The sequence below is a fragment of the Vombatus ursinus genome, unplaced genomic scaffold, assembly GCF_900497805.2.
Source record: "Vombatus ursinus unplaced genomic scaffold, bare-nosed wombat genome assembly UNPS02014779.1, whole genome shotgun sequence".
NCBI lineage: Eukaryota > Metazoa > Chordata > Mammalia > Diprotodontia > Vombatidae > Vombatus > Vombatus ursinus.
In genome coordinates this window covers 61588848-61604327 of record NW_020954557.1, presented here as the reverse complement: position 1 = coordinate 61604327, position 15480 = coordinate 61588848, and the positions used below count along the sequence as shown (strand labels likewise).

Genomic DNA, 15480 nt, shown 5'->3' with positions numbered 1-15480 from the left:
TATATTGGTTATGTCTATTAATATTTATTGGATTAGAAACTCATCCAATTTTAAAATATATTAATTCTTTTAAAAATAATAAACCTATTACATGTTAACATAAATAACATTTTCAATGAAAAATGACTTTATTTTAAAAAAAAGAAAAATCAGTGAAAAGAGTGGTATTATTTTGCATATTTCTGCAAATCTCTTTCATATCTGGCTTAATAGAAGACAGTTGGATTCTCATATTTCCTTCTGTATTCAAGCTGTCATGATATCAAAGTACATGAAGAAAATCCATCCTCACATAGTTAAGTAGTTGGAAAAGGGAGGAGCATTTTAATAGATAAATAACATATTGGTTTTGACCTTGCAGAGTTCCTGAAAGAATCTCAGGGACTCCCAGTGACCCATGAACCACACCAAGAAAATGTCACATTATGCTATATTTCCTCTCTACAAGAAGCACATTAGATAGTGCTGGACTTATATTCAGGAGACCCAGGTTCAAATCTCATCAAATCCCATACTGGCTATATGACTTGGGCAAGTCACTCAACCTCTCAGAAAAAAATCCTCAGTCTGTAATGAGTCAAGGTTGTTGCATGAGTGATCCCTAGGCTCCCTCAAGAAACTGCAGTCCCAGCTGAGGACTCACCCATTGAAAAAACCAGCTCCAGGATCAAGTCATCTGAAAGGGGTCAAGGCTGCAGATGAGGAAATGGAACAATCCAGGGAATAAGTTGAACATAGACTCCATTAAATCTAGCCTTCTCAATTTACAGATGAAGAAACTAAGGCTGAAAGAAGTCAACTGATTCACCCAACTGGTTAAGTGAGGCAGGATTTGAAGTTAGGTCTTCCCATCTCCATGTCAAGTATCCTATCCTCTATACCACCTAGCAGTGAACAATGAATAGTGAAAAGAAAAGCAACTAGAATCTGGTGGAAGCAGAACATATCAGGTCAAGGTTTGGGATGCAATAGTCTCCAGGCTACAATGGAAAGAAGATCAGTGATAGTCCCATAGAGAAGGGGCTCCTAGAACCTTGGCATTCACAGCCTCAACACTATCTGGCCGTTCTTCCTAATAGCTGATACCTTTTCTACGTGCAGTGCACCTTCCCTCAACATGGGGCTATAAATTAAGCACTGTACTAGGTCTACAAGAGGACCTTCATGCTAGGGTTGCAAGCTGATCTGCAAAATGCTAAGCCAATTTAAGAGAACTAACCTCCAGATAAACCACCTTGGGTCCAAGAATTTATGGAGTATAGGGAAGTTATGGGTAGAGGCAAGAGTCTTAGACATATCTGAATGGTTCTCCACCAATGATGTTGCCAGTAGAAAAGTGAGGTTCTAAAAGGAATAGAAGTTTCTAGTGTTCAAGGTTTCAGACACAGCATTATTACAGAAAAATTAAGGAATAGAGGGTCAAAGTGACAATCAAGAAACAAGAATGAAATAAAAATAAATTCAGTCAGTCAATAAACATTTATTAAGCATCTACTATGTACCAGGCACTATGCTAAGCACTGAGGATACAAAAGAAGTCATAAGACAGTCCCTAATCTCAAGGAGCTCTCAGTCTAATGTGAAAGACAAGATACAACATGTCTCAAGGAAAATTAGGCATGAAAAAAACACAGATGAAGAAATTAAGGCCCAGATTTGGTTAACTGACTTGCCCAAGCTCACATAGCATTGCTGTGATTCAAAACTAGGCTTTCCAATTCTAAATCCAGGGTTTTTTTCACCATGTCACTCCACCCCTCAGATAGAATTGTCACAATCAGCATTTATAAAGCATTTTAAGGTTTGCAAAGTGCTTCATGTATGTTGTCTCATTTGACCCTCACACCAACTCCCTGAAGTAGGCAGGCAATAAGTATTTGTTAAGCACCTACTACGTGCTAGGCAGATGCCAAGCACTGAGGAAGCAAAGAAAGCCAAAAGACAATCCCTGCCCTAGAGGAGCTGACGTTCTAAAGGGAGAGACAGCTCACAAACAACTATGCTCAAACAAGAAGGCACTGGAATTCAGAGGTGCTGGGAGAGGCTTCTTATAGAAGGTGGGATTTTAGCTGGGACTGGGAGGAAGCCAGAAGGCACAAATGAGGAGAAAGAGCATTCTAGGCATGGGGGACAGCTATTGAAAATGCTCAGAGCCAGATAGTGTTTTGTTTGAGGAACAGCCAGAAGACCAGAACGTGGGGGAAAGGGGGGATATAAGGGCGATACAGTATTAGAACACCGGGGAGGTGTGGGGAGAGCTAGATGATGAAAGTTTTTGAACATCAGAGGATTTTGTATTTGATCCTGGAGGTGATGGGGAACCAGTGAAGTTCATTGAGTAGGTCAAACCACTTGAGGGAAATCACTTTGGCAGCTGAATGGAGGATGGACTGGAGTGGGAAGAGGCTTGTGGCAGGCCACCCATCAGACTATCTCAATATTTCAGTGTGAGGAGATGAGGGCCTATACCAGGGTACTGGCAAGGTCAAAAGAGAGAAAAAGAATATGAGAGAGATGTTTCAAAGGTGAAATTGAAAGTCCTTGGCAACAGATTCGATATGAGGAGTGAGCGATAATTAAGAGTCAAGGATAACATCTAGGTGAAGAGCCTAGGGGACTGGGAGGATAGTTGTTTCTTTAAGGGTAGGTGTTCTCATCACCCCCATTTTACAGGTAAGAAAACTGAGTCTGGGAATTTTAGTGACTCTCCCAGTGACTCACTTCTACGTTTCTGAGGCAGCATCCAAACTCAGGTCTTATTGACTCCAAATCCAATACTACACACTGTCCCTCCTAACTGCCCTATGTCCAGGTTGTCCTATCAACCTAACTTCCCATCATTGCTACCCTGGAATGTGTAACAAGGGAGACAACAAAGGAGATTTCACCTTTCTGCATTAAGTGATGATCTGTCTCATCTCTGAGCTCTTTAAATCTATTCTCAAGCAAAAGACCTGCCAAGGAGGTGACTTAAGGACCCTATCCTGTATTAGCTTCTATGATCCTTGCTTAACGAATTTTATCTAACTTGAGACTTTAGAAAGTGCTTGACTTGGAATCCTCTGTCTTTTGCTACCAGGTTAGAGGAACCAATTCCACTATGAATCAGTACCCAGGCAAGTCAAATGGTAAAAAGAGATCAGCCAGGGCGCATTGTTCTCAAATCTGTAACTTTCGGTTTGGCTAAAATTCTAAGTCGGTGTCCAGACTTTTAATGTATGCAGTGAAGGAACTGTGTTTGGAAAAATATGTTTTCTATCCTGCCTTTTGCCCATGCTCTCTTCCATGTCTCAGGCAAGGGTTAATTAAAAGCTTCTCTTTGTAGGCTCTGGGACTGAATCACACCAAGCCTAAATTGACAGATTGCAGCTGTACTTTGGCTAGATTATATTACATCTCTGCTCAGTAAAAACATATAGCGCTAAACAATTCATTTAGCTACCTGTTAGCCTCATTGCAAGGTTATACTCCAGGTGCTTTCTTGTGGCGCTCACATGTCTATACTACACTATGGGCTGATTTTTCTAAATTCACAGTTAAGTTTTGTTTTCCAGATAATTAACATAGCCTTGGGCAAATGCATTTCTCTTGAGAACACCACAGCTGTTCTGGAAGAGTGTGATGGTGGTAGCAAGGTATGTTGTAACAGGGTTTTCTGTAATGCTTACTTAGACTTATGGGTTAAGATTGTGGCCCTTCACTCATTTAGAGAAATGAATCATTGGCTTTCCATCCACCATAGGAACCATGTGTGCATATACTAAGCCTGTGACTCCTGTCAAAAGGTCATAGTCACTTTGATCACATCACCAAGTCACAAGTGGGCTCCTTAGCAGCTGAGAAAATCCCATGTCCCAATCATTGACGCACTGTTCTGATTCCCTCCATGTCCTTGCCTTAGGAATGTTAAGGAAATCCCAGACCCTGAGTCATGGTGGGGATCCCCTACTATAAACTCTGCCAAATGAAATATGGGTTAGAGAAAGGTCAAGAACTCTCTTGATTCTGGTGGAAACTTTGAATGGTCTCTTTTCCCTGTCCCCAACACAGCCTGCTAGGTGACTCTTAATAATAATTTTGCTCTATGTTACTAAGTAAGCAGAATGAGCAGCTAACTAGGATTAAACTAGAATAACCCTTGATCCACAGGTAGAAATGGGAAGAAGGAACATGAGTGAAATCAGGTCTTCAGGCTTTTTTTGGCTCCAAAAATATGAAAAAAAATTTTCCCAATACAAGATTCTCAGACCAAATTATTTCTATTTTCAATATACCCCCTCTCAAATTTAAATCTAAAAAAGAGTTTAGAATTTCAGAATCATAACCTATTCGCAGAGCAAAGACTAAGGCAGGATGATTGGGGCTTTTCTCCAGGGCACCAAATTTAGAAGGAACTGACAATTAGCCTTTAAAAGAAACAATAGAGTTCAGAACTGAATTAGCAAAATAAACCAGTTAAAATAGGATGCTACCAGCTGGTTGGGGAGAGCTACTTTCCTGTCTCTCTCTCTCTCTGATCCTCTCTGATGGTTTCCCAAGCATCAGCCTTTTGTAGGTATCCCAAAGGAATTCTGACTCTTTTTGCTCCCCATCCCACCCCAATCAACTGAGGGTGAAATTTGAGCCATTTGCTCTGGGTTTATGACACTTGCTCTGGGATGAAAAAATTCCTATGTAAGGCTCGACCTATTTCCATTTCTCAAAATGAAGATCACGAGCCTCCTACAGGTTGCTCCTCATGTAATCTGAGAAAGATGGGCCTTAGGTTGTAATCTCTCTTCTCTAATTGGAGAGGGGGAGTGGTTTGGGAGGGTGATCTGAGAGAGGGACAGAAGGGATAAGAAACCAGAGGAAGCAGTTTGCAAGCAGCTCTTGCTTATCAAAGTAGAAGAGGAAAATTTTGCAATGTAATCATGATTGACTTATGCCCAATTCGACCCTTGGTGAACTAACTGCTATATTCTGGCAACAAATTCAAGAGCATGATGAATCATGGAAATCCCAAGAATATGTTAGACTCACGTCATCCAAAATCCCCTTTCTTTCTGTCCATGAGGCTCAGAACAATGCTCCTTTACCACTAACCTATAGCCTTACGAGACAGTTCCTCTTCTTGCTCACACCACGCAATCTTCTGAGATAGATAGCTCCCTTACTGAAGCTCTTTGGGGCATACAGAAGAGGAGCTAAAGCTTTGGCAGCAGCTGGTCACTGGCCTACTTTAGAGTCATAGGCTGCTAGAGCTGGGAAGGACTTCGAAAGAGTCAGTCTGCAGCATGTAAATTCATCCCTTCCTAGCCATGCAAATTAGCAGAAGCCGGAGCCCTAGGAGTTTGGACAGGCAGGCGGCAGGTAAAACATGCAATCAGAATTGAAAAGATGAACCTCTCTCCCAGGACTATATTTCTTTAAACTGGTACTGCTCCCTAGCACCTGATACATAGTCATTGAAATACTTGGTACAAATGAGGGTGGGGCTATGGAAGAATCCAGGCATTGGGAAATTTCATATGATGGTAAAAGCATGTAACAGGACATGCCTTTATGTTACCCATGTGCAAATAGGAACCAGTTGTATTGAGGAGTGGGTAGGTGAACAAAACAAACTTTCTGGTGATGGTGATTATTTCTGATGATAACCTACTCATTATTCCCACAGTCCCAACAATTCAACTATACTTGGTTAAAACTTATTAAACAGGGAGACAGGTGCTTAGCACCTGTGCCTGTTGTAAGAGACCTGAGCCTGTACCCTTGTGATATCCGCAACAAAAAGCTGAAATGGTTACATAACTTGATGGGAGTCCTTCGTCCCGAACAGGTAAGTAGAATGGTTATGCCTATTTTATAAAACTTGTTCAGCTTTCGATAAAATCAAACATAGAGTCCCTGTTGCAAGTCTCATGTGGTTTACATCTATTTGATAATAATGGAGGCTCCATAAAGATTCATGGAGAAAGGTAAATATATACACTTTTAATAATTGCTTTAGTCATTCCCCCCCTCCCCTCCCCCCCCTTAACTTCTCCAGAGAAAACCCATTATTCCAGCTGCAGTTAAGTTCCATCAGTCGTGTCTTTGTTTCCAATCAGCTTTGTTTCTCTTAGTCAATAACAACATTGACACTGGAGCTGATATGTTGGAACAGAAGCTTCACTTTTTCTAAGATGACCCTTAGAGGCAGTGTTTGGATAATCTAAGACACGCAGGGGCCTGCTCTACACTCAGTTGGGAAGTGAGTGGGGCTGGCCAGCCTCCTCTTTGGACCCCTTGCTATTCTTATTCTTATTTAGCCTTCCTCTGGTACCTAGGGCTCTCATGCCCTCTCCCCACTCTTCTTTTACCAAGTAGTATCAGATATACACATGAACATTAAGTGTCAATACAAATATCTGGTCAGGTTTCACATATTACTTCTTCTAAGAGTAATTGCATTGTAACAGGGGGCAAAGCTATAAATCAAAGAAATGATTCTTAGTAATGGAATTTCAAGACTCTTACTTGGGAGGAGGTGGCGGGGCTGGGGTGTGAAGGAAGAGAATTCTTGATGTTCCTAAAATCACATTTGTAGGCAGCCATGTCTTTTCTCTTGTGTAAGGCCTTCCTGAAGATTGAGAAGACCAGGGCCAGCTCTAGACAAAACTTTGAAGTTGGAAAAATTTGTCTTTGGTATTCACCCACTCCTTTTGACGCCCTTGCCAAGCATCCATTCTATTCACGAAATCTTCCAGCTGTCTACTGTGATGTCATACTATAGCTGGGCAAATCTATTCCTGATTTTCCCTCATTTTCAAAAATCTTATGTAGAATTTCAGAGATGTATGTGACCTTAAGTATCATATAATTCAACTCTCTCATTTTACAGATGAGGAAACTGAGGCCTAGAAAGAAACTGAGGTCCTCGCCAGTTAATTAGACACCTAGGCATAGCCAGAATTAGGATCTAGGTCTTCTGATTTCCAGTCTTATGTTATCTCTACCATAGCATACCATCTACCACACTATTTGGAATTATTTTGTATGGCCAGTTCATTATTAGGTATTATTTTGTGTGGTTTGTCCATTATCACGGACTTCTCACTTAGAACAGACAAGGGCTGTGAGGAAATAGGATATAGAACTGAAGGAGTGGGGGATGAGAGTTAAAATAAGAAAAGGAACAAAGAATGCTATCCTGGGCTGATGGGATACCATATAGGGGTAGTCAAAGGAAGGTGGGAAGAGGTCTTCTCCTCACTTAAGACCCTACTTTATGCGAGGGTGACAAGAAGTATTACTGAGTTAATCAGACAAATTTATCCCTACTAATGTGTAAGCTGGGTGATTTTAGCTAGTGGAGTGTTAGAAAAATAGTAGGTATTTGAAATTGTTTGGTTTATATATGCAACATCATGACATATAAAAATGTCCATGTCTCCAGAAAGCCTGTAAAATTATATAAATGACAAGGATTTCAGATTCCATGGCAAGATAGTGGTAAAAGATATTTGGAAATAGACTGAACTTTTGGCAGCCCAAGGGAACAGGAAACACATGACTTAGGATACCTACATTTAAATAGGGCTGGATATACTAAGGCACCTACCCTTTTCAAAGCCTCTTTTTGCACAAGCAGAACTTTAATACCTTCAGATCTTTGGTTCAAATTCCCTGATGAAAGAAAGGAGACATTGAACGCAAAAGTTCTTAGCATGTGATCACTAGAACTCCCTAAAGGTCTGTGGATAGATTTCAGGAAGTGTGTGATCTTGGGTGGAAAACAATTACATCTCTGTTTTCACTATAAATTATTTCTTTGGAATCTTATGCGTTTTATTTTCTACATTTAAAACATTATCCTGAAAAAGGGGTCCGTAAGTTTCATCAGAATGCCAGAGGTCCCTGACACAAAAGGAGGTTAAGAATCCCTAATCTAATGGAAATAGGACAGAATAAGAAAGGTCCAGGAACCTAGGTTAAAGGTCCACCTCTACAGTTTGTTGACTATGTGACCTCAAACAAGTCACTGGTCAGAAAGAACTATCGTCAAGAAGCATATAGCAAGAAAAATTTGGAAATCCACTATAAATAGGAGGCCCAACAGAGCAAAGAGGTAGGGCAAATTATCATTTTGCCATAAGAGTTGTCTATGACAGCTACCGGCAAGAATTATAGGAAACTAATGACCTCACTTCCAGGAGGCATAAAATGCAAAGGGAATTTTGCAATGAACTTTAGACATTGTAGTATTTTTGCTTTTGCCCTGAGCTGCATAAGAGATATTTTGCACAAAGTGCAGATAGGTCTCTTTTCTGGAGAAGGAGGTAAAAGGGATATATGATGCCTTTCCCCCTTTAAGTAAGCTGAGAAAATGAAAGCCTCCTGGAAAAAAAGAAAGGAAATGCTTCAAGGTAAACCAAAGATGATAAAAGGAGCTGAAGAAGCAGAAAGGAATTTTCATCTGTGTCAGAAGGTTAAGGGTGGAACAATGTGATATGAAGAAACAGGGAAAAAGGTTACTGAATGCTTGAAACTAAGAAATAGGTATGAGGTTTTTTTCCAAGAGGAGGAAATAACACCCTCTGAGACAGCTTCTTATAGTCCAAAGAATGATGTGGTTTCACAGAAGCCATAAGGAGAGAGGTAATCTTTTAATGGTCAAAGTAAAAAGCAATGACAGTAGTGGCTGGTGAGTCCCTTCTGAGAATTGTAAAATTATATACTGGTTAATCTGACAAAAATATTGAGAGATCTACTGTATTTGGGCAATGTATCCAGAATATGACTGAGAACCTCCCAAGACTTGTCAAAACTGACAACCACTACCCACTTCTGGTGATTCATGTGGGGATGAATGATAATGCCAGAAGGCACCAGGAATTTATTCTGAGCATGAAACTTAGTATTTTAAAAGTATAGATGGCATTTTCATCATTGCTTCCAATTAAAAGAAGGGACTTCATAAGAGAAAGGTAAATTTGAGAAGTGAAAAGTTGGGTAAGGTGATGTTTGGAACCTTTCTGGATTAAAGCTTAAAATATAAGAATGCTTAATTCTTGAGCAGAGGTGAAGTATAATTAACAAGGGTCAATAAAAATTTGTCTGGAGTCTTGTAAATCTGAAGTCTTTAGACTAAAATGGAAAGGGAGGGAGAAAAACTGCCCACATATATTTTCCAAGTTAGATGCCACAAAGAGTGGCAGGTAGAATATAGGAAAAATAATATCAGTAAATAGAACCACTAATTTACAAGAGACAATATCAAAGAAGACAGCCAGTAATAAAACCTACAGCCATCAATAAAAGCCCTGACCAATGATATCTATATGCTGATGAATTTAATTGTATTATACGCAAGGTGAACTGGAGATCCTAGTGCAAGGAAATAAATGCAACCTCATAGGAATTTGAATGTTGGGATGGGATGCGTGATTGGAATGTGGCTATGAAATAGTATACCACATTCAACAGGAGCAGAATAGATAAAGGGTGTCATGGATATTCATTATATCTTTATTAAAAGTGTACGTTCACATGGGCAAATCCAGGAATGGTATGGTAAATATAGCTGACAGCATTTGTGTGAAGATCAAAGAAGGGAAAAACAGAAGGCATACTGTCATGTGAGTATACTACAGACCACCAGAAGGGAAGGAGGAAATAGATGAAGAATTTGGGAAACAGAACTCAATCCTAGCATGAAAGTTAAGTTTATAGAAAGTTGGGGACTTCAAATGACAGATATTAGTGGTATGATGCCCTTCCTCAAGTCTACAAGCAATTATTAAGTAAGTGCCTACTATGTGCCAAGCACTGCACTAAGCATTCAGGATACAAGAAAGGCAAATAACAGTCCTCACTCTCAAGCAGCTCACACTCTAATGGGGGAGGCAATAGGCAAAAAGAAAAACTATTTACAAACAAGATAAAGATAGGACAAATTGAAAATCTTAGCAGCAAAGCATTAGCATTAAGGAGAGCAGGAAAGGCTTCTAGCTGAACCTGGGGTTTTATTTCTTGTCTTAGCCCTTCCAAAAGTGGCCTAAGTGATAAGATGAGGTGCTTTTCTGAAAATAATTCTAATAAATAAAGAGAAATTGGTTCTTACTGTAGAAATGATGGGAACTTGAAGAAGAAGTAATCTTACCAATTTAGAATCTGTGATAGAGAAGAAAAGAAAGTAAGTTATCTTCTGACATGGCCTCTGATTTGGGGCCAACATAAGATCACAGAGCTAAATCTTAAAGGGAACTCAGAGGCAACCTAATCTAAATGGAGGTTAAGTGACTTGCTCAAGGTTATACAGGTTGTGAGTGTCACAGGTAGGATTTGAACCCAGGCCTTCAGTCTCCAGAGTCTCTACTATATCCCTTGTATCTTAAAAAAAGATACAATGTGCTCCACAACATTGTGGTCTAGAATAAAAATCCAAACAACATCACTCTTTCTCTAAGATATAGGGCTATGAGGTGAATATATACATCGGGACTATAACTATCAATTTTGGTGCCTTGGGCAAGCAGCACTAACTGGCCTTTATGACATCTTTTCAATTCATATGTAAAATTAACAGAAGTAGCTATGACTCGAGCAGGAACAACAATTAGTTTCTATCATGGTTCACAGGTTGACATTACTAATAATGTGCATATTTTAGTAGCTTCCCATTTTAATTCATTGCTTTTGCCAGCTAGGTACTCAGCTCCTAGTTAGTAAGTGAATGTTTCTAGCTCCTAAAGAAATTCATGTGTTAAATATCTGTGTCCTCTAAATTTAAAAAGCCTGAGACAAAGTTCTTTTGCCCCACCCAAGTCATTGCTCTGATAATGTATAAAAAGTGGCATCTTAACATATGAACAAAAGTTCTCTCTCTTTCTCTTTCTCCCTCACTTTCTTAGAAAAACTTGGAATATTTTTTAATATGGCAACATGACATTTAAAGCTCTTATAATGATCTATACATTTGGCAAATGCCTTTCTCTAGTCTCATTTCTTCTTAAAAATTCACCTATAATAATAGCACACTAAAGGGTCATCATGATCACACAAGAGCTAATAGTTTTCCCCTTACTAACATAAAGATTAAGTCAAGGAAATAAATCTGCAGACTGAAAACCCCAGGCCAAATACCAGTAAAACAAACCAGGAACTAGAACACAGTGAGGCTTCGGTGGTTGTTACAGTAAAACTGAGCTGAATGACAAAGCAAGCAACCCACCAAAAACTCAGAGACTGAAAATGATAGTATGCATTCATCCAGTGACATGTGATATGACCTTTAGTAAGCCATGTAATCCTAAAAACCAGAGTATATGCAGCAGCTCCCTCCACTACCCTTTCACACCAGAAGGAAAGGAGTCATCACCTTGGCACATTATTTTTTAAAAGGTCATTGACCTTTGATGAACAGTTACTGTTAGGTACTTTCAAAAATATGCCTGCAAAGGGCCTATTACAATTTTACTCTGCCTCCAATGACCCCCTGAGAAAAAAAGTGACATTTTGGGAGAAGTCTTGGCTTCTTTTCTAAATGATAATAAAAATGTCCCCTGACCCCATAAGAAGTCAAGAATAAATGGTGGCAAATTGTTTTCTAGGGTGTACCATCATCAACTTGTGTCCAGATTATGTCCCAAAAGACCATATTTATATGGGGTGTTTTAGACACCAGACTACTCCTCCTCATAGAAACAATGCCATAAATGGTGATTATGTTGATAGGATCATCATTTTAGAACAGAAGCAGATCATAGAGGTCATGGAGTTTAGCCCCTTCTTTTTTACAGATGAGGAAACAGGCCCAGTGAGCTTTCTTGACTTGTCCAGGGTCATACAGTTGGGAAGTATATGAGGCAGGATGTGAACCCAAGTCTTCCCTATTTCAAGTAACACACTACACCATGCTGCCTTTCTCTACCACACTGCCTCCATTTCCAGGTCAGCCCACAAAGGCCATCTTCATACATGATTAGCTTAAAGTATATTTCTATTGCACCTTTATTTAATGACTATTTACAACTTTGTTTCTAATACAATTTTTTCCTAACTCCCAAATAGGAATGCCAAAAACCCAATTGTTTCGTTAGGATTTTATTTCCCCTGAGTCCCAAATAGGAATACCAAAAACAAATGTTTTCATTGGCATTTGGCACAGAGTACTATTGGGCTATAACATCCTGAGCACTGTTAACTTGTTAACTTTGTTACATGATGTAAGAGAAGGCACCACTCTAAATAGCATAAAGAAGTCATCTCTCTAGGTCATGGGGTTGTTGTGAATTGCAGAAGAAAAGTTGATGTCTCCAAAGTGGGCATTGGGGCTCTATGTTCCCATCCTGAATGTATATGTGGATTGGGCATAAGTTGAGTGTTGGTAAAGTGAGGAATACTTAGGCAATCAGTTCTTTAATATCAACATGTAGGACATCCAATCGGGACTGTCCATGGGGATTTTGTTTTATATTATTATATGGTAGAGTAACTTCCTCATGCACCAAATGAATACGTTCCTACACCACTTATTTCCCACCCATCTTCAGCCAGTGTATACTCAGATAATGTAAATTAATTATAAATAATTATCTTTAAAAAACATAATTAGGAAGGTAAAGCCAAGTAAAATATTATAGAGCATTTCAAAATCAAATATGAACACCTTTGGATCCCACTTGCAATTATCATGGATAATTGAGAGGAAGTTATAGTCTGAAAAGCATAAACCCATAGGCAAGGACTGGGTAGAGTATCTACCATATCTGAGGAAAGAGTTCACCTCTGTCCTATCAGATCTACCTTTTGAGAATGTCAGCATGTAGATTGCCAGAGATTGCAATAGAAACATAATAGTTCAAATACTTATGGGATCATAGGCACGGAGTTTAAAGAGACCTCAGACACCGTCTAGCCCAAATCCCTCATTTTACAGATGTGGACAGAACCTGAGACCCAAAGGAGTTAAGTAATTTGCCCAAGGTCACCTAGGTAGTGCCAGAAGTGAGATATGAACTCAGGTCCTCTCACTCTAAAGCTATGGCATTTTCTGCTTACACCATGCTGCTTCCCTTCATCCTCTTTTAACATTTTATAAATAGAATCCTAATGCATGGATTTAATTAACAAATTAACAGCTTCTCTTTTATTTTGTTGTCATCAACTAATGGATTTTGCCATATTCTCTATATAAGAGACCTCATTTATAAATTTTCGTTGAAGAATCTAACTACCATTCACACCACCAAAGAATTGTTCTTTTCCTTCTCATGTAACTTGACAGAGGTGAGCTAACTTAGATCCAAGATAGAGAGAAACTACACAGCCTTTTATAAATATATATATTTTTAAAGACCATGAATTTATGATGTGAACAGTTGATAGGGGAAATATTAAGGAATGATAAAATTCATGACTTGTTTTGATTTCTTCTTCCAGTTCCATGTAAATGTTGACTGCTGAACTGAATTTAGTGGCTCATTCCCATATCCTCTTTCTTTTTAGATGGACCACCTTATTCTTGAACACTGGACGCAGCTGAGGTGCTTGGAGGCAAGCCCTTCTGGAAAGACCCTAAAGGCAACTGCCTGTGATTCCATGAATCCATATCAGAAATGGAAATTTGAAAAGTACTATGTAGCCTGAAAAGGGAGATAATCAGAGCCAAACCATGATGGTCTCATCTAGTGAGGGTCACTAGACATTGGGACAAGGATTTCAAATAATGTTACATTATTCAGTGATGATTTCAACACTAATGGAACTTGAGAAAGAAAGTCTGAAGCTACATCAAGATGGTGTCATTTAACTTAAGGGTAACTCAGGGGACTGCTTTCCATATTTGGACTGGGGCCCTACTTCAGCATTTGACAACACTGAATTTGTCTTTCTCACTCAACTGTGCTAGAACTTCATCATCTCCCTCCACAAGCTTTATCAAGATCTATGCACAATTAGATTTAATCTCAGAATTAACTGTGGAGGAAATCCATGGTACTGTGAGAAATTATTTGGTGAGCATGGTAGTACTCTGTGAGGGCATTTGATGATAACCAAAGATTATTAATAATAGCCTGGCCTTTACTTCCGACTGCATTTCTTAAACAAAAATTGCTTTATCACCTGAGTTTCTCAAGCTGGTATGACCTCAGATGTTCATGTCAATCTGTGATGCTTTAAGGGTGGTTTTAAATGAAAGCAAGTGGACTGGTTAGCTTTGCATAATCCTTTCTTAGTTCATGAGTCTATAATACTAGTGGCAAAGAAGAGATCTTCATATGTTTAACCAACCTCTGGCTTGAAGTGCCTTCCTCCTTCTCTTTGCTCTTCAAATTTCGCTTCAAAGTCTGTCATGTTCATAGCTTTTTTGCTAGTATGGGTTTAAAAGAACTAAAGATCTCACAATAAGAATTAAAGAGAACCAATGTAACATTTAGAAGAACCTTCCACTTCCAGGACTATGATTCCAACATTGGGTTACAACACATTTTAGAAATAAGAAATTCAGGCATAAAATCAAAATATAGTATGGGACCAAGGTAGGCAGTGGGGAGAGACCTGAAACAAAGGAAACAAAAATAGAACTCTAAAAGGAAAAGGTTCTTTTACCAAAAATAAAGATAAAACTCCTCCCCAAAACCTTGAAAATGTCTCTGAAATTGGAAATCCAATATGACTCACAAATACACAGAAGGGTGAGGAATAATGGACTCTTTAAAATATATAATGCATGTGGAATAAAGGGAATAAGATGGAAGAGAATGGATTAATCTTCACTCAGGAAGCAGACAAAGAAAAATCATGAGTCTATGGGTGATAGGAGCAAAACACTTGCTCAGGAGATTTTGATAATTCTAATAACATATGAAGTATTTTTTTTTCAAAATTGAGCCTCTGGACTTCTCAGGTATTCCTATATTTTGTATGGAATACAGAAAAAGTTCTACTGTACTTTTGATGCAAAATCAAGATCTACAGGAATAGAAAAGTTTTTAAATCAGGGTAAAACATACAGATCTTAAAATAGGCAACCCAACTGTGCCTGAAGACAATTAAATAGACACTGTTAAAGAAAGTAGAACTACATTGTAGAGCAACTCACCACAATTATAGATTAAATTATGTCCTCTATGGACATAGTGACACATAGTACATTTCTAACACTATTAAACAGAAAGCTATAATATGTGCATTCTTCTTGTCCTCCTGATATGTGTTTGTGTGTTCTCTTTGTCCCCACATACCTATCCCCTCCACATTATGTGATCACAGAAAAAAGACTGAGTTCAACCTTTCTGTTTTACTCATGATGAAACTGAGGTTCAGAAAGGGCAATTGAACTTGTCCATTGTCAAAGAATTAGTGGATAGAGCCAGATCCAGTACTCTGTATATACTCCCTCCCTAGGAGGATTACAGAACAAGGTACTACTATACTATACTATACTATACTATACTATACTATACTATACTATACTATACTATACTATACTATACTATACTATACTATACT

General features: G+C 38.8%; 1 protein-coding gene across 2 annotated transcripts in view; it reads left to right on the top strand.

The window, feature by feature from the left end:
- LOC114045887 (polypeptide N-acetylgalactosaminyltransferase 5-like) overlaps positions 1–15347 on the top strand; it is an 84370-nt gene extending 69023 nt beyond the window's left edge. For both annotated transcript variants that reach the window (XM_027866069.1, XM_027866068.1), the window contains 3 exons: positions 3555–3635; positions 5660–5821; positions 13474–15347. In XM_027866069.1, coding sequence (XP_027721870.1) covers positions 3555–3635; positions 5660–5821; positions 13474–13614 — 384 coding nt within the window. In that variant the 3' untranslated portion in view covers positions 13615–15347. The remainder of the gene's footprint in view (positions 1–3554; positions 3636–5659; positions 5822–13473) is intronic.
- Positions 15348–15480: the final 133 nt, after the last annotated feature.